At 49.9% G+C, this 18751-nt stretch overlaps 1 protein-coding gene across 1 annotated transcript in view; it reads right to left on the bottom strand.

Annotated features, from left to right (window-relative positions):
• Positions 1 to 482: 482 nt before the first annotated feature.
• ADAM12 (ADAM metallopeptidase domain 12) overlaps positions 483 to 18751 on the bottom strand; it is a 382969-nt gene continuing 364700 nt past the window's right edge. Inside the window, exons 24-25 of the mRNA XM_069101636.1 lie at positions 11241 to 11371; positions 483 to 6128 (exon numbers count right to left, since the gene is read on the bottom strand). Of these exons, the coding sequence (XP_068957737.1) occupies positions 6068 to 6128; positions 11241 to 11371 (192 nt within the window). The 3' untranslated portion in view covers positions 483 to 6067. The remainder of the gene's footprint in view (positions 6129 to 11240; positions 11372 to 18751) is intronic.

Here is an 18751-nt window from a genome sequence, read left to right as displayed (position 1 = left end):
AGAGAGAGAGAGAGAGAGAGAGAGAGAGAGAGAGAGAGAGAGAGAGACAGAGAGACAGAGAGAGAGACAGAGAGACAGAGACAGAGAGAGACAGAGACAGAGAGAGACAGAGAGACAGAGACAGAGAGACAGAGAGAGAGAGACAGAGAGAGAGACAGAGAGAGAGGCAGTTGATGTGGAGTTGGTGCAGTGAGTTTCCATTGGCTCAAGGAGCCTTTTCCTGTGAACCCCTATCCAAGCACCACTCCAGAGCCTGCTGTCATCCTATCCTAGAGTTCAAAAGGAAGAAAATGCTTTTGTGACGGTTTTGGCTCCAGGGTCTGGCACAAAGTAGGTGCTTCACAATCAGGTTGATTTGGATTGGTTCATTGTCACCAGGGCCCAGTGGATTGTGTGCACGATATGTGACTTCAAGTTGATCTGTGTCCCCACCCCATCCCAATATCTTGGGGATGTCCTCAGAAACGACAGAGACAAATCTGTACCTACATGTTCACGGTTTATTGGATATAGTATTCTTAACAATGACTGCTTTTCTATTGAAACACCAGGTTGTATTCACCTGTAGCACCTTAATACGAGGAATGTGTACAAAAGTAACCCCAGCTGTAACATAAAGTTTGTGAAGAAGTCTAGTGAATGAAAGCCTTATAAATGGAGGCGGCGTGTTAGCGGGAATGTGCTGGAGTGGCGGCCAGCCCCTCCCTTGGCCTGACCCAGCCAGCACCAGCACTAGCACCGACATTTCAGACAGGATACTTAGCAGTGGCTACACATTTAAAAACAACAGAATTTTTGTCCACATGCCCCTCCTTTCCCTCCTGCAACCAGTGCACCCAACAGAAGATCCAGAACTCTTATGCCCTCCCTTTGTTACCATCTGTGTTACCTCAGAGCCTTAAAGTGCTTCCCAGAAGCCTTCCTGGGACTGCCAGCGACATCATTACTGCCAGCCAGGGGCCGCGTATATGCTTCACTTCATACAAAAATAATGATCTTCTGCCCGTTTGGGGTTCTTCACTGGCTTAGTTAGACCTGGGAGGAATTGTGGACTTTGGAAAAAGGAGGCCCTGGAGAAATTCTGTTAACAAGAGTTGTCTGCAGTGATGTGGGATGGGGAAGCTGCTCACAGGGCCTCCCAAGTCAGCTTGAGGGACTGAGTCGAGGGGCGTTTTGTTGTTTTTTTTTGCACGGTTGGCTGATGGGGCTGTTCTCATACTGCATGGCTGATACCATCTGAATCTCAGTAGATACTGTCCCTGTGGGGAGGGTTCCAGGCAAAGAACTAAGTGCACAAAGATAGGAAAGAAGCCCTTAGGAACTTGCGAACACCTCTTGCTTATTGCTCTTCCCAAATATAGAAAGGAACACTTCGTCTTGCAGAGATGCAGTGAACTTGAACTTTAAAGTAATAAGAGCAAAGTCAGATGACTCTTCTAAACAATTGAGGAAGAGTCTGCAGACCTCTCTGCCAGCAAAGACACTGTTTGGAAACATCCCAGAATGACACTGTGTGGTAGCGGTTTTCACATCTTTCCCAGACTGTGGGAAAACTATAGACCATTTGTCCCTATTGACACTCATTTCTAATCTCATTGGAAAACACCATCGAACTTTGAAGAGTGCAGAGGTGGGGGAAATCTGGGACTTCAGTGTTTGGCTCTCCCAGACTAAGAATGTTCTCGAGCTTATTTTTTCAAGGACCCTCTGGAAACCTGGTGGACTCTGACTTCCTTCAAGGCAGAGCATTTGTTGAACAGTTCAATATTGTCGCATCTTTGCCAAAGGCCATGGAAAATTCTGTGCTTTTGGAATTGAATGAATGGGCCTAGCAGATGAATCCAGAGGGAAGAACCAGCAAAGCCAGGGAATAGGGATTATCTGGGAAATGCCTGCAGGAATTGCCAGTTTGGTTGCCCTGTTCAGTTTGGGAGGAATTCTCTAAATGAATGAGATACATGGGAGAATCAGAAATAGATTTTCAAGGCTGGGACGGGTCAAGGTGAGGCTAGGAGCAGCTGAGTTTCAACGGCTCTTTTGTGTGAAGTTGTATCCAGTGGTTGCCCTGCATGGACGAGCGAGGTCTTGTGAGCTGACCCTACCAGAAGGGGGAGGGCAGGCAGCTGGCTCCTCCACCTAATTGTCACAGTGCCTAGAACTCCCACTAGAATGCCACTCTTGTGGATAAAGGTGATGAACATCAGAGCCCTCGATAACAACACATGTGTTTGCTAGGATGATAATGTCAAGGCAGAGTAGTGGATGGAGCGTAAGACCCCCTGAGTTAAAGTCCAGCCTCAGATACTTACTAGTTGTGAGACCCTGCACAGTCACAATCTCAGTTTCCTCATCTGCAAAATGGGGACAATGACAGCACCCCCCTCCCCGGCTTCTTGTGAGGATCAGTTGGGATAACTGTAAAGCACTTACCATGGTGTCTGGCACACAGCACCATATAAATGTAGGTTGTCATTGTCATCATTATCAAGAATGACTAATCAGAGGTCAAGGGCCCTGAAGCCTCGATATTAAGTCAGTAAGCTCTGCTGTAAGTGAAGAAGGGCTTGGAGGTCCCAGAAGGAAGGATGCAAAGCTGGGTGGAGATAGGGAATCAGATGCTTTCCAAAAGGAGAAGTGGGAGACACTCCATAATTTTGCTGACCCTATATGGAGCCCTTGAAAATTAGATGTTATAAATAAAAAGTGTAAAGATGAAAAGAAAGATTGGATTGGATTTGAAAGACTGGCTGGCCAATGGCTGTTTCTTTTGTGTTTTCTGGAAGTGGCCCATCGCTTCAGATGGCTGGCTCGATGTTCACTTGAGTTTACAGACCAGATATTCAGGGCATCCCAGAAGTGGTTCTTTGCCTTCATGGAGATGCCACGTTCTGGACTGTTCATTGACACAGCTCAGCACTGAGAGGGTGGGAAAGGTTGCCGGCTTTCCCGAACAACGATGTCTAGTTTTAGCCTGAGAATTCCTAATGCAGTTAAGGAGGCCTACAAATGTCCCCTCTGAGAATTGCCTGAGATAACGCTTCTCTTTTAATAATTTAATCTGCTGCTTTTGTGGTCGGTGTGATGTCACTGCACATGTGTGAGCTGAAGAGATTCAGACGGGGGAGCAGATCCTCCCCCGCGGACAACGGAAAATGTTGTGTATTGTTCTTCCTTGTTACATCAGGGCTGATTCCATATGTGGGGAAAACAAATGGATTAAAAAAACCCCTTTAAATGGCAAATTCTAAATTCAATGCTTGAACAACAAGCTGTAGACCTCCCACTATGAGAGACCAAGACTTCACTAGTTAGAACAAAGAAGTTTTTCACTTCTGAACCATAACTCAGAATTACTTGGTGATCCCCCTGAAAAAGTGGTGGTGGAGGCAGTTGGCTTTTTGCTCACACCTCAGTAGGGTAATAATAAAGACGACAACAACAATAATAAAAATCCAGCCACTTCAGACACAGCCTGGTTGCTTTTTAAATGCTGCTTATGTCATCAGTGAAGCTTAAGAACTCCCCCTTTGCTTGCCCCTCTCCTCCAATACCCAACCATACCTTGCCATGGGAATTGGCAATAAATCATGCTGAAATGAAAGGTCTATGTAAAATGCCTTACTAGGATAAATACAGTACTTCTTGCTTCTTCCATAAGAATTCCTGCCTTCCCATAGGGAAGCTTTCCATTTATGGGTATTTTAAATATGGACCTCAGTGGAGTGGCTCATGTAAGTCATCAGGAACATGGAAATATGGATGTCGCTGGCAGCCCCAAACAGCTATTAATGATGGGAAGTAAGATCACAGCTTTAATATTCTTAAAAAATTATCTGCATAAATTGAATAACTACAATTCCAGACAGTACAACTAGGAGGAGAGGGTTTTAAGCCGGCATCTTCTTGCTGGCCGCAGGAAGGCCCGTGGGGCCAGACCTAAGGCAATAGCACTCCACAAAACTCCCAATTGCACCCCAGACATTTTGTAAACATTGTCAATAGCACCTGCTTTGGTTTCAGCACAATTACCAAATCTAATATAAATGTAAAGAACCATTCAAGTGACATCCAAGTTTACTATAAATATCACATCAATAACATTTTCCAACAAGTCTTCAGAACAAACAGAAAGAACCTGGTCATTGTGTGATGAACCAAAGCACTCTTTAAGAGATGGGATGGACTGGAGGGGATCCTCTCTCTGTTTCAGTGAGTGTGGGTGATGGACATTTGTTTGGTTTATCCACAAGCAGGAATGTATTGTTGCCTGGAACCATGGTGAGCATGAGGAAAGGTAGATACAACTTTTATCTGCTGGAAAGAAGAACCCAGAAATAGCCCCGAGACATTTTATTTTCCTGCTTCAAGACCAGAAAACCTTTGAAATGAGAGGGAAAAGTCTTTATCTCAGAGCTCTTAAAATGAATTGTGGAACTGTGGTCGGCTTCATGAAAGGGGAAAACTGCAGTCACAGATGGCTCCACCAGGGGACACTGGAGGGCACAATGGGGTCTCCATAAAGCTGTCTTGCTTGCGGGTTCCATGGAACCAGGGAGGAGCTGCTAAAAGTTCTCCCTGGGAAGCTGGCCCTCTCCTCTACACATGGGTTGGAGGGTAACTGGTTTGAGGGAAAACTGGCCAGGCCTGGGTTTTATGCAAGGAAATAGATTTCTTTCTCCCACCCCGAGATGCCCAACAGGTAGGAAGATGTGGAGAGGGCTTAAAGCCCCTGCACGTGCTGGACCCTTAAAGATGTCTCTTAGGATTCCTACTGTCCAGCCTGGGATAGGGAGCCGGCTCCAGAGAAAAGCAGGGCAAGGTTTTACAAAGAAGAGGGAGAAGTGGGAGGTGAAATGCACGGAGTTGCTAATGAACATGTCTCCATTTCCTTAGGACTGAGGTGTGAGTAAGAAGGAGCCAGGTCTGAGGAAGCAGCCAGAGAAATAGCTCTAGAGGGCTGACGGGAAGTGTCTGGTCACGAGTTCACATCTGGCCCAGGGAGGGCTGGTCCTTCCCCAGGAGTACAGAAATGACTGCATTACAGCTGAGTAAGCACTGAGGTGATCTGGCTACCCCTTGACAAGAGAAGGAGACAATACGTACAGTACCTGGTCAGTAACGGTCTTGCCCAAACCTCTGTCACTTGTAGAGACATGCTGCCTTCCTCAGCTCCCAAAGCATGGGCATCGAGAGGCTTGGCACGCACCAATCTAGTGGCCAAACACAGGACCTGCTGCCTCCTTTGAGGCTGGGCTCAGGGCCACTCCGTCCAGGAAGCTTCAGAGGCTGTCCTTCTGCTGGAGGGAATGGAACGGAAGCCCTTGGGGTGGTAGCTTCTGCCCCTCACCTTCCCCATGTGTCGGCTGCCTCCATCCCCACCAGGGGCCGAGGCTATTCCAACCTGTTGAGTTATTCGTAGTATGAAACCGCATCCTTCTCTGCCTGTGCCAGTGGAGTCTGAATGGCTGCTTCAGCTCAGCTTCCAAGTCACCCCTTGCCAGCCTGAGCAGAGGCTGGTGCTGCCCTGCGAGCTAAGTGTGGTGGGCGGAGACGCCGTTCCTTTGGCTGGAGATGTAGCTCTGGCCTCCCCTGCTTAAGGAAAGGCTCACACTTGGGAGGCCACACAGGACGGACTGTCCTAATGATCATGATGGAGAAGTTGGCTGGTTATCCATTAGTGCCCCTCATGCGGTAAAGCAGAGATCAAGAAATCTGACCCTTGGCCTAGAATCCCACAAAGCGCAATGTTTCAAGTTCACTGAAATATTAAAAACAAGAAGATTTCCTTCCAAGGAAACTTAGAGATGGTAAAAAAAAATATCTACTACAGTGCACTGCACCGTAATAAATATTCATCATAAATTAATAATTTAAGAGTACCTGAGCAAGCCCCCAGAGCACCATAGCACAGCACAGCACTGAAGGCAGGAGCTCAAAGTTCTTAGAAACAATGGTGTTTTCAACACTAAACATTCGAAGGATTGATACAAAACAAGGCACTCCGGCGGGAGCTTAAAGATAGTGCAAACTTCTGTCTTCACTGTTGAACCAAGCGGCTGTTTCCCTCTCACTTCATGCAGGCAGCATAGGTGGGTCTGGGGACTTGGGGTGGATGCAGAGGGGCAGGTCTGTAAGAGAGAGGAGAAAGAGATGGATCCAAGATGGTGCCAGCTTCTCTAGAAGGGCTCTGGAGAGTGCCAGCTCCCGCACGGCCTGGCCCGTTAGCTGCCATTAGGAGCTGCTGGGACAGGTGCCAGAGCTCATACCCCTGGTACTTCCAAGCACCGGAGGCTCGCGATAAGTTTGGGACTAGAAGGGAGCTGCAGAGGTCACCTACTCTGACCCAGAGAGGCCAAGTGACCTCAGAGGCTCTCCAGGCCAGAGGCTCCAAATGGTGACAGTTACTATTGTTATCAACAATAATAGCCTGCACGTTAGATAATACTTTGTGATTTCCAAAGGGATTTCATCAAATGAGATGCCATGGTAAAGGACTTGACCAAGGGCACACAGCTATGAGGAGGCAGAGCTGGGATCTGAGCTGAGGTCTCCGGACTCAGGTAAAGTGTTCTTTACTCTAGCCTGCCTCTAAGGGGCAGGGTGACCTGCACCCACTTTACAAGGGCCTTTTAGCCTGGGAACCCTCGGCCTTCAAGCCGCCTTTGATCTGAGGAGACGTGGGGCAGGCCCGTGTCCAACTATTTACTTAGGACAGTGACTAGGGATGCCGACAAGTTCTCCAGTACTACTTGTGGACCTCCTGCCTAATAGTAATGACAACAACAAAGCATTTATATTGCACCTACTATGTTCCAGGCAGGAAGCAGGGGGTGCAGTGGGTAGAGCACAGGGCCTGGAGTTAAAAGGATGTGAGTTCAAATCTGGCCGCAGATGCTTACTAGCTGTGCAACCCTGGGCAAGTCACTTCACCCTGTTTGCCTTAGTTTCCTCAACTGTAAAATGAGCCGGAGAAGCAAATGGCCAACCACTCCAGTATTTTTGTCAAGAAAATCCCATAAGGGGTCATGAAGAGAGTAACATGACTGGGGTGACTGAAAGACACGTTCCAGGTACTGTGCTAAGTGCTTCACAATGACCTCATTTGGTCCTCATCATAACCCTGGGAGGTAGGTGCTCCTGTTATCCCCATTTTACAGTGGAGGAAACTGGGGGGAAACAGAGGTTGTGACTTGCTTAGGGTCACACAGCGTCTGAAGCAGGATGGGAACTCAGGTCCACCCACTGAATCATCTGTGCCTGCCTCCTCCTGTCTCCAGCAGATGCTAAATCCCAGCTATCTAGCCAGAGCTGGACATCGCCCCCATCTTTGTTGCTGTTATTTTCAAAGACCTTACAGGAAAATCTCCCAAGTTCTCAGATGGTCAAACTTCTCTCCTCTGACACTGCCCTCCATTTTTCTTCCTTCTAAGTCTCAAATTTCTTTAGTGTTAACAGTCAGTTAAGGAGAATTTTCTGTTGTTAAATGTACAAGATGATAAGTCAGCTCATCTTTATTAGTGGGGAAGCCAGGCTCAGTAAGCAATGGAAAGAGCAGGGTCCTGGCTCCAGCTGTGCCGCTGCAGGGTTGCTGACCTTGGGTGAGTCCCTGAGCCTCTCATGGCCCCAGGTTGCTGCTTCCTATGTGTAGGTCGAGGGAGATTCTCACCTAGAGCCTCTTGCACTGATGGAATCACAGATCCAAGGCCCAGACAGGCAGCAGGACCTGACAGAAGGAGCCAGATTTGGAGACCTGGGCCTGCTGCCCAGGAGGAGCCCTAAGCTCACCATGCCTCCAGCTCCACAGATGCCTGGGGTCTGGGGGATGGGCAGCGGGGCCATTGTCAGGAGCGGGAGTGCATCTGAGGAGCAGTTTCAGGGGGATCCGACTCCTTTTCCACATGATGGCCCTTGAGGTACTCGGACATGGCCATCATGTTCCCTTGGGCCTTTGCTTTTACAGGCTTCACCTTCCTGTACAATCTCTACACGCAGGGTTTCCAGTCTCCTCACCATGGCGGCCACCTTCATTCCACACCCTCCGGCTGGTCTGGGTTCTGAAAGCAGAATTCAACACCACAACCACCCTGCACTGAGCTGCCACAGATGGCTCTGGTTTTCTGGCTGCCATGCTACACGTGGCATCAGTTGATTTTGTAGTCTATTAAAACCCTCCAGATCTTTGAAATCCCCACTGCCGTCCGGCTGCTCAGACGGTTGAAGCCTTCTCAGAAAAGTCGGGGAGGGCGTGAAGGAAGGTGAGGAGGGTGAGGAGACAGTAAATCGGCCTCTTTGAGCCTCCGTTTCTTTTTTTGTGAAATGAGATTAGTCCCTCCAGCGACCCGGGATGCTGAGGCTTAGTCCTGCCTGGAGAGTTTCCTAGCTATCTTTGCCTCAGTTTCCTCATTTGTAAAATGTGGATCATACCACTTACCTCACAGGGTTGTCACATGAAATAATGTAAATAAAATATCTGCAAACCTGAAAATGGAATAGAAATGCCAGATCTTGTTATGACCAGGGTGGGAGTGGTGGTGTCACATGGCAGAAATAAGATGGTAGGAGACAACTTAAGCCAGGGCACAAGGAAGCTTCTTGGGCAAACTGGTCTTGTATTCCCAGTGGGGGGAAGGTGAAGGGGCTGGGGGGCCCTGTGGGGCATGGGGCATGGTCCCTGTGCCCCCTTCCCTGCCCGACCTTGTATTCACAGTGCGGGGGGGGCAGGTGAAGGAGCTGGGGGGCCCTGTGGGGTGTGGGGCATGGTCCCTGTGCTCCCTTCCTGACCTTGTATTCACAGTGGGGAGCAGGTGAAGGAGCTGGGGGGCCCTGTGGGGTGTGGGGCATGGTCCCTGTGCTCCCTTCCTGACCTTGTATTCACAGTGGGGGGGAAAGGTGAAGGGGCTGGGGAGCCCTGTGGGGCATGGGGCATGGTTCTTGTGCCCCCTTCCCTTCCTGACCTTGTAGTCACAGTGGGGGGATCAGGGGAAGGGGCTGGGGTGCCCTGTGGGGCGTGGGGCATGGTCCCTGTGCCCCCTTCCCTGCCTGACCTTGTATTCACAGTGGGGGGAGCAGGTGAAGGAGCTGCAGAGCCCTGTGGGGCATGGTCCCTGTGCTCCCTTCCCTGCCCTGATCACTGCCTGACCCCCCTCCCCCCACCCCATGTCACTCCATGCCTCTCCCAGCAGAGCAGGGACCAGGACCATCTGCATGTCCCAGCCTCCCTCAGTGCCTTCTCACATCACTCTCTTTCCATCTGATCTCTCCATTTAGAGGCGCAATTGTGCTCGCTGTGTCTCAAGTGGAAAAACAAGTCCTCTTCCCCAGACATCAGAGCCCAAAGTGAATGATCTGGATTCTGAGCCATTTTCCTGAGTTCACACACAGTTAAGATTGAAAGTATCCCTGCCACTGCCCAGACTTCCTTATCTTTATCTTCTGTGTTTGAAATGTCTGGCTGGGCCTGCCTGGCCCAGAATTCTTCCTCAGAAATATAACGAGGCCCCTGCAGCTTCTTCTGCCCCTTTAGTGGTGATGGATGGCTGGGCCCCAGGCCGTGCCAACCTGTCACCTCCTGGCTGTGATGGACTTGAGAAGCTGCCAATGTGAGGTGGGCTCTGGGCCAAGGGAGGGTCTGGTCTGTGGGAGTGACCTCACAGAGCCCACGCAGGACGAGCCTGCTTCCTCCCCTCTTTGGAAGACAGATATAAAAATACTGGAAGGAGGAAGCAAGCATAGCTAGGTACCTCACACTGTGTGAGGCACCATGCCAAGCACTTCACAAATGTCTTGTGGGATCCCGCAACAACCCTCTAAGGTGGGCGCCATTATCCCCATTCTGCAGTCAGGGAAACTGAAGGTAAGGGACTTGTCCAGAGTCACAGCCCTAGTAAATGTCTGAGGCTGGATTTGAACTCGGATCTTTCTGGTCCCAGGCCTGGGGTTCTGTCTCGCTGGCTCTAGACTAATGTGCTCGTGTTTCCTTGTTACTTTGTCTGGATGTGAGGCTGTCTCCCTAAGCCAGCTCCGTAGAGAGGCTCCAGACATTTCTATGAGTTACCGGCTTTTTTGGCCAATTTATTAAGCGGTCACCCTGCTCGCTGACCAGGTGGTGGGAACAACAAGCTTCCATGTCCTGGATAAGCAGAGTCCCTCCTGAGAACTCTCTATGTGGAGCCATTGTCTCACTGCTGCCATGCCAAGTGCCACCTTTCCTGCCCGGCCTCATTTGTGTATGTTGCCAGGCTCGTACCAACTGGGCAGGGCAGTGACTTGTGTGCAAAGAGGCTGGACTCTGGGCTGTCTGGACTTTCTACCTCCAGTGATCCTGCACTTGGAGCAAAGAAAATGGGTGTATTGGCATGGCAAGAGCCTTGGTCTGAGGGGCAGAAGGTCAGCCTGGGCCTGAGGGACAGAAGGTCAGCCTCAGCCTGAGGGATAGAAGGTCAGCTTGGGCCTGGGGGACAGAAGGTCAGCCTGGGCCTGAGGGACAGAAGGTCAGCCTGGGCCTGAGGGACAGAAGGTCAGCCTGGGCCTGGGGGGCAGGTTAGCCTCGGCCTGAGGGGCAGAAGTTCAGCCTGGGCCTGAGGGACAGAAGGTCATCCAGGGCCTGGGGGGCAGAAGGTCATCCTGGGCCTGGGGGGCAGAAGGTCAGCCTGGGCCTGAATGTCTTCTCCCTGAAGAGGGGCCATCCACCTTTTCCTTGAGAGGGAACCCAGCACCTCCCAAGGCAGCCTGTCCCACTTTGGAACATCTCTAGCCCACGGGGAGATTTTCTTGACCTCAAGCCCAGCTTGGCCTCTGGGTCACTTATACCCACTGCTTCTGGCTGTGCCTCTGGGGCCAGGGTGGTGGGAGTTCTGGACCCACCACTTACTAGCCACGTGGACACACGCAATTCACTGGACTTTGCCAGCTTCCTCACCAGAAAAAGGGGTATGTGTTGTTTTAACTGACCTCCCTACCTCAGGGGTGTTTGGAGGAGGAAACAAGACAATGGGTACAGAGGACTGTGTACCCATCAGGTGGATGCAGTTTGTGCTTGTTCTTTGTCACTGATCTTGGGAATCTGGGAAGCTGGTGAGTAATGAAGACCCAACGTTCTCTCATTCTTAACTCGGCATCCTTGCTATAACTTTCCCATTAAAGTGTCAGCACGGGACAGAATGGACCAGCTTGGTTTGCAGAGGGCCCATCTGCTGCGATGACTAAGACAGAAAGAACCAGGTTGCAGGGGCAGAACCCACCTGGTGGGCACGATGCCATGGCTGGGCTCCTGATGCCCAGGCTTTCTCCTGGAAGCTTCGTTCAGCCGGGAGGTTTTGCTCAGAGGGTCTGCAGGCAAAGGCTTCTGGGGAGGGCTTGGCTTGTGCATTCCCTGCAACAAACATTATATAGTCACATTATCCAGTAACCTCCACGAACAATTGGCAGGGTCAGTGCAGTATTCTTACAGGCAGGAGTTGTGAGGACATTGTTGGGAGCTCTGGAAAGGAAACAATCAGCTTATCACCACTGTACATTCTGTTTTCCAATTTACTAAAAAGACACCTTGAAGCGGCTGAATATGAAGGAACAGCCCCTTGGAGCTAACCTCTCCACCCCCAACCCCCATGGCTCCCATGTACTAAGTGATCCACAGGTATAGTGGTCTCCATTTTAACTTTGCCAACATGACCTTAAAATCCAAAATTCTAAACAATACCCTGCAACTGCAAACCCTGTAAGTCCAGACTCTCCCAAGCCCCACGCTGGTGTTCAGATGCTCTCAGAGGTGAAATGGGCTTTGTTCTTGCAGGTCACAAGGACGTGTTCTCTTTGGGAACTGTATGTCCCAGAAGCCTTTGGGGAGCACAAGAGAGGATGGGCCTGAGGCAGACTCTGCTTGCTTGGATGGTAACATTTGCAGTGTGCCTGGCGGGAGGCTGGGGCAACCTCCTGAGAGACAAGATGAAGGAAGATTTGGGCAGGGTGGTGGGAGGGTCAGAAGTGGACATGGAGCCAGGAAAACCTCTGCAGCTACTTCTCTTTGTTGCAGCTGACAGGAGGGGTGCCCTCTTCCAGGAAGACCAGCTGTCAGCAGCCCCAGAGCTATGGCTCCCATCCTGAGGAACCATGGGGCTTTGAAGAACTGGTGCCGAGGCACAGTGCCTTTCAGCCCCTGGGGCTCCTGTGGGGGCCAATGCCAGACAACCTGCCAAAACAGAAGTGAGGGTGGGAGGAAGGAGTGGGAAAGAAAGAAAGGGAGGGAAGAGAGAGAGAGAGACAGAGAGAGAGGGAGGAAGGGAGGGAGAGACAGAGAGACACAGACAGAGACAGAGACAGAGACTTGCAAATCCGTTTTCCTATTCTTCTAGCTTTCTGGCTGATGGTGTTTAGGTGACCTAGGCAGGGGAAGTGAGAAGACTCCCTGTGAAAATTTGAGAAATGGGTATTGAGAGTTCATTGCCTGCTCTTATCTTGTTTCAGAGCGCGCATCTTATTCTCAGCCAACGTCCTTGGTGCTGCGCTGACGTCGTGTGCTGAGCTCTTCCTTTGCTGGGCTTGGGGGACAGCGCATAAACAGATGTGGGCCGCGGGCAGTTCCCGAGCGTGAGCGTGGCTATGGGGCGCCGCGGACTCCTCATCTTCCCTGAGACTGCCCCAGAAAGCAGACCCCCTAGACTCCAGGGAGGGCTCAGGGAGAGAAGCGCCCAAGCATGCCCGGAATGACAAGGCGCAGAGGGGCGAGCGTGGCCACATCCACCGGTTCTGGCCTCACCGAGTAGCGCGCTGGGCCTGTGCCCCCAGTGAGAACGCAGAGAAAACGCTAAGATCGCCGGTGCTTCTTTACAGCCGGAGAAGCTTCCCCTTTCCATCTCCAGGCTGCACGCTCCAGTCCCGAGCCATCCACTGCAGACTGAGCGCCTGCTGCCCCGCTCTCGGCCTCTGCAGGTCCGGTGTGAGTCTGCCCCGAGCCCGGCCCTGCTCTCCTAATGCACCCTCACACTCTCCTTAAGCAGCTCCGGGCACTTTCTCTGGTGTCCCCCAGGCCTGGGCTCCCCTTTGTCGTTGTTCAGCCGTTTTCCCGGTCATGTCTGACTCTTCCTGACCCCGTTTGGGGTTTTCTTGGCAGACACTGGAGCAGTTTGCCATTTCCAGCTTATTTCACAGATGAGGAAACTGAGGCAGCCAGGGTTCCGTGACTTGCCAAGGGTCACACAGCCAGTAAGTGTCTGAGGCTGGATTTGAATTCAGGAAGAGGAGTTTTCCTGACTCCAGGCTGGGCACTCTACCTACTGCACCGCCTTGCTGCCCCGGCTTCCTTCAAGTCTCAATGAAAATCCCACCTTGTACAAGAAACCTTCTCCAGGCCTTCTTGGTGCTGCGTGGGAGCCTTCCGCTCTTAATGAACTCTCACTCATCTCGGATGTGGCTTGCTGTGTGTGTGTCTGTTGTCTTCCCCCGTTTGAAAACAAGGACTGTCTTGTTTCTTTTTGTAACCCTGGTTCTTAGCACAGAGCCTGGGACATAACAAGCACTTACTGAAGAATCACTCTAGAAACACCATAGACTGGGTCCCAGGGCATGGAAAGGACAAAGGGCTGTTCTGACTAGCCAGCTGGGGAGTTGGACGGTGTGGTACAGTGCCGAGTCAGAGAGCCTGAGGTCACCCCCAGCCCTTTCTCTTTCTGCCTGTGTGACCTTGGCCAAGGCTCTGCTCCTCTCTGAATTTCAGGTTCCCCCTCTGTGAGATGAAGGGGCCGGACTAGGTGACTCTATGGCCCTGTCCAGTTTTAGAGCCAGAATCCCACTATTTGCTTCCTTAATCTACAAAGCTCTCAGAAGCTTGCTCTCACTGGCGAGAGCCTCCTCTCATGGTCCTCTCTGAGTCTCAGATATGGATGAAGTCTGTAGGAGCTGCGATGATCCCCACGTCTAGAGGGAGAAAAGAAGGGGACCCAGGACAGAACCTTGGCGGGAGCCGATGCCTGGTGGGCACCACCTGGATGAAGAGCTGTCCAAGAAAACTGAGGAGGGTGGACATAACGTGTGTGAATGTCTGTGTAGACAGAGCACCACATAAACGTTCATTATTACTATTGCTGCTATCTGTAGGCTCTGGCACTGAGCCGTGGCTGATGGGAAGGTGCTCAGGCACCAGATGATGATTTCTGCATTAAGTCATTCTCATGGAAACGTCAGCTTCTGCCCAGAGCGGCTTCCCCACACGAGCACTCCGAGAAATCTCTGGTACTTCCTGCTTACTAGGAGGCCCTGGGCCCCGTGAAGGCAGGCTGATCAGACCCCACGGCCCAGCCGCAACTGGGAGGCGTCCAGGGGTGGAAGCCGTGAAATGCTCCCCAAGGACCCCAGTGCCTAAGCGTCCAAGTCAGGGGGCAGGAGACAGAGTTCCGGGAGCTCTTCTAGGCATTTCTTTCCAGGATGACTTCTCAGCTAGGCCCAACCTACCCAGGGAAACGAAGCAGAATTGGGGGCAAACGTGGGGAGAACAGGCCCCCCCTTAGGGGAGCTCAGGCTCTGATTTCAACTTTTATTTGAAAAATCACAGGCTAAGAGCTGGAGGGAGTCACAGAGTCCTGGGCTCATCCCCTGATTTTAAAGATGGGGAAACCGAGGCCCCAGGAGTTGAAGTGACATCTTCAAGGTTAAGGCAATTGGCAGAGCCAAGAATTAAAGGAAGATCTTCTGACTTGGCACTCAGTACTCCTCATGGCCCATTCTTCTCTTCCTTCTTTCTTCTCCACCTCCTTTTCTTCTCCCTCCTCCCCACCCCAACTCTCACACACAAAGCATTGTGTGGTCTGGAAAGTCAAGAGTTTAAATCCTGCCCTGGACTCTTAGTAACCATGTGCAAGGGTCTGAACCTCTCAGAGCCTCAGTTTCCTCACTTGTTAAAAAAGAGATACTCATGCCCACTCCACAGGGTTCTGCGAGGCATATGTGTATGTGACACTCTGTGAAACCCAAATCCTCCTATAAAGTAGATCAGCTCTATTCCCCCCATTATTTATATAAAAACCAGAGCATAGTCAGCAAACCACATCCTGCAATCCTGACACCCTCCCCTCCTGACCCATCTTCTTTTCAAAATAGCCATGGAATTTTTGCTTTGCAGTTTTCTTTGTTGCCTGCTTGAGTTTTTTTTTTTTTATCACAAAAGCTAAATATAGCCCTGTGTTGGTCAGTCTTGCCCATCATTTTAAAGAATTTTCCATTCTTATCAGTTTCCTCCTGATTAAAAAAAAATTAGATAAACAGATCTTGCTTATCAGGACCCATCTCTGCAAGGGGGAGAGATTGCGACAGTGGAGAATGCCAGCTATGCTGCGAATATTCATGAAGTATCAGGCACAGCCAGGGGTGAAGGAAACAATATTTTCTTGTCAATACTTGGTACGCCTTTGGCTGGGGGAGGAATCTAATGCGGGTGTTGATAGGTCAGTTAAGGATCCCACCAAGGACAATGGTTTCAGTCTGATTTTAAGTGAAAATACCAAACACCCACAATTCTTCTGTTTCAAGAAGCAATAAAATAGTAACACAATCTGTAATTAGCAAAACGCTTTGGGTTTCTTAGAATATGGGGCACTATTTTTTAAGTTTCAGTTGACTCCTTCCTCCCGCCCCTCCTCCCTCCCTCCTTCCTTCCTTCCTAACCCCCTCCTTCCATTCCTCTCTCCTCTCTATCTCTTTCTCCATCTCTCTAATATAAATGGAAAACAAAAATAAACATCATTTTGCATACTGTAGGTATGAATTTCCTTTTGCTGGAATATTGTTTTCTCATAAATAATAACTCCTCGGGGAGATTTTGTTTCTTTTGTCTGTAATGTATGTTTAGAATATACTCGACATTCTTGTCACATGAGTGCCTTGGTCTGTGACGCTGTTTGGCCATCGAGACCCGAGGTTTTCCAACCAGTATATTTGCTCCCACTATATGACTAACAAGGGTCAGACTCCTGCTGGTTAGTGGGCATCACTAGGACTCTTCCAGCCATTAGGAAGCACAGGCCAGGCAAGACCTTCTGCCTTCTCCAAATGCATCATTGGATTCCTTGCTGTCCCTGGTCTCTCCATGCATCCAGTGGCTCTGTGACTTCTATCCTCTCCAACAATGCACAGAAGAACCCATCCCTGCAGCTCTGGTTTTCCCATGTATCCACCATAGGGCGTCCACCAAATGGTGCTAGGGCCCTCCCAGAGTTTTCTTCATGTTACATGGCCACAAAGAGGGGCAGATGGATTGTGCTTCATCCCCCATTTCTTTCTTTTGCCACTTAATCGACCCCCATCCACCCCTTATTCCCATCACATATTGCTCTGCTGACATCCTAAATAATATTTTTCCTGGGGGATTGATTCTGTTTATGATGGGTTATGGCCTGCTCAGGCCCACCATCTACCATGTGCTTCTCTATTCCAGGTGAGTGTCACTCTGGGAGTGGTCCCCCAGAGTCTGCTCTCATCAGCTGCACATCTGGGGAGACAGGGTGATGTAGAGAGCAGAACATTGGCCTTGGAGCTGTAAAGACACTGCTCTAAAACCTGCCTCCAGACTCACTTTCCTCCTCTGTAAAACAGGGCAGTGATAAGAGCCGCTGTGAGGGTCGAGTGAGAACATGTTGGCCGCCCGTCATCATCATTATTCCGATGCTCATTCCTAAGGCTGTATCCAGAGCGCCCATCGGCAGGCACTGTGACGAGTGTCTTATACAGCTCCCCAAGTCCTGAGCTGCAGGGGCTATTGAGAGAGAAGGTCAACGGGAAGGACTACCACCACGCAATCAAAAGCTAACATGGCGAAATGATACAGAGCAGACTTCAGCCCAAGGGAGGGAAGGCAGCAGCCTCCATCCCAGAGGTGGCGGGGCGGGGGATGACTCGTGGCTGTGAAGCTTGCAGATAGCCTCAGACTTTTGCAATTAGTTTTGCTCCATAAAATGAAAACAAAAATGAGGAAGCAACAGTCCCTGTGTAGACAGGTAAGCCCCCAGCCTCGGAGCCCAAGCAGCGGCACTTGGCTTCCCCGCTGATGTCATGGTGTCCTCTGACTACTGCCCCAAACCCTGTAGATGGAGCATCTTGCAGTGACCTGAAATAAGGAAGATGTTCCTAAACCAGCAATAAAGAGAAAGCAGAGGTGACTGTGCTGGATTTGAACCCAGGTCTCTGTGCCTGCTGTTCAGTGGGGGCAGCTGATCTTTAGTTTTTCCTAGAAGAAGTGTCCATTGACATCATCATCACTCACAGTGGTAGCTAGCCACCATTCACCAGGATAATTAGAAGGGATTGCAAAGATTAATTCTGGAAACAGCATCCTTAATCATCGTCAGCATCCTGACTTGAGCCACGCTCCAGCGGCATGGACCGCTGCTGGGATGTGGAAGCAGAGGCAAGATGGGCCAAGAAGAGCTGGGCTCAGATCTCCCTCTGTCACTCCTTGGGTGTCACTGAATATCTTTGGGTCTGTTTCCTCATCTGCCAAAGGTGGGGGTTGGGCCAGATGCCCAATAGGGTCCTTTCTGACACCCTTTTGATTCTACAATGATCTGTTAGGGATGCTGCAATGATGAATACTTGTTTGAGGATAGAGACTGGGCCTTTCAAGGTCCCTTTTGTCTCTAAGTTCTAGGAAATAATTCTTTCTTGGTCAAGTGTTCTTTCATCCAAAGCATGTTACTCCATGCCCCTCTGGCTACCAATTACCTTTCATTTGACAGCTCTCCTGATCTTGGACATCTGCCAGCTGACCTTTCTTTACCTGCTTTAATCTGGCATAGTTCCCAGCTTCATATCCTCCCCTTCCTCTTCCCTATTAGAATCAAACAACTCCCTAACATTTCCCAAGAAATAGTTTGAAAAGAGGCAAAATCAACTTCATAGAAAATGGTGTCATATCAGTATTTTATCGTAGGAACCATAGTGTATCTCTCAGGCATTTGAAAGAAGCCGACGAGTATTCTAGGAGTGACACCTTGAAGGAGTGTGATGAATTAGAGAGATAGGCCATTTATGAACCAAAGGTTACCTTCCCACACATCTGAACAGTGCTGCCACTCTGCGAAATGCCCAAGAATTGCTTATTGATCAACATTTTAGCGTTGCATATTTGGAGAACCAAATACGCTATTTTGGAAACATGTAGGAAACATGTTTCTTGGATGTGACACTGAACAGATTTTTGTTTAAACTTCTAAACCAATTAATCAGAGCAGTTTGCATAAACAATTTCAGTTAAGTAGATCCTAATATTTTAATGACACAAAACATTCACTAATTCTGTTTTCTGCCCCCAAGTCAGGAGTCTTGCATCCTGTCCAGAAATGCAAAATCTTAGAGTTGAAAGGGCCCCCAGAGGCCAACTAGTCCAAGTAGGACATGTGCAGAAAAAGAGATGGGGATGGCCCAAATTGCAAATTCTAGGCAAATCCAAGGAGTCTAATGGAAATGAAGAAAAAAATATTAAAATAATATTGGATTAGTTCAGAAGATTTTGCCTGTAGGTTAAGCAAGGAGCAAAGCTTTTGAGTATCTGGAATGGTTGATGATGTGAATAACTGAGATCCATAAGGACTGCTGCTTGGTTCTTTTTAAATGGCTGATTGGTGTTTCAGCTCTTCCTGTTGCGACCATCTTCTGGGAGAGCTGCCAACACCCAAAAGCACAGTCACAGGCCAGTGTCAGGAGGAGAGAAGAGGAGACCACTGCCTCAGTAGTCCATTAACTGAATGTGTCCGCCATAGATGAATTA

Source organism: Petaurus breviceps, unplaced genomic scaffold (assembly GCF_028583685.1).
Source record: "Petaurus breviceps papuanus isolate PSGF00001 unplaced genomic scaffold, PetGlider_PUasm1.0 490, whole genome shotgun sequence".
NCBI lineage: Eukaryota > Metazoa > Chordata > Mammalia > Diprotodontia > Petauridae > Petaurus > Petaurus breviceps.
Note: the sequence above shows the minus strand (reverse complement) of the source record. Positions and strands in the feature narration are given on the sequence as shown.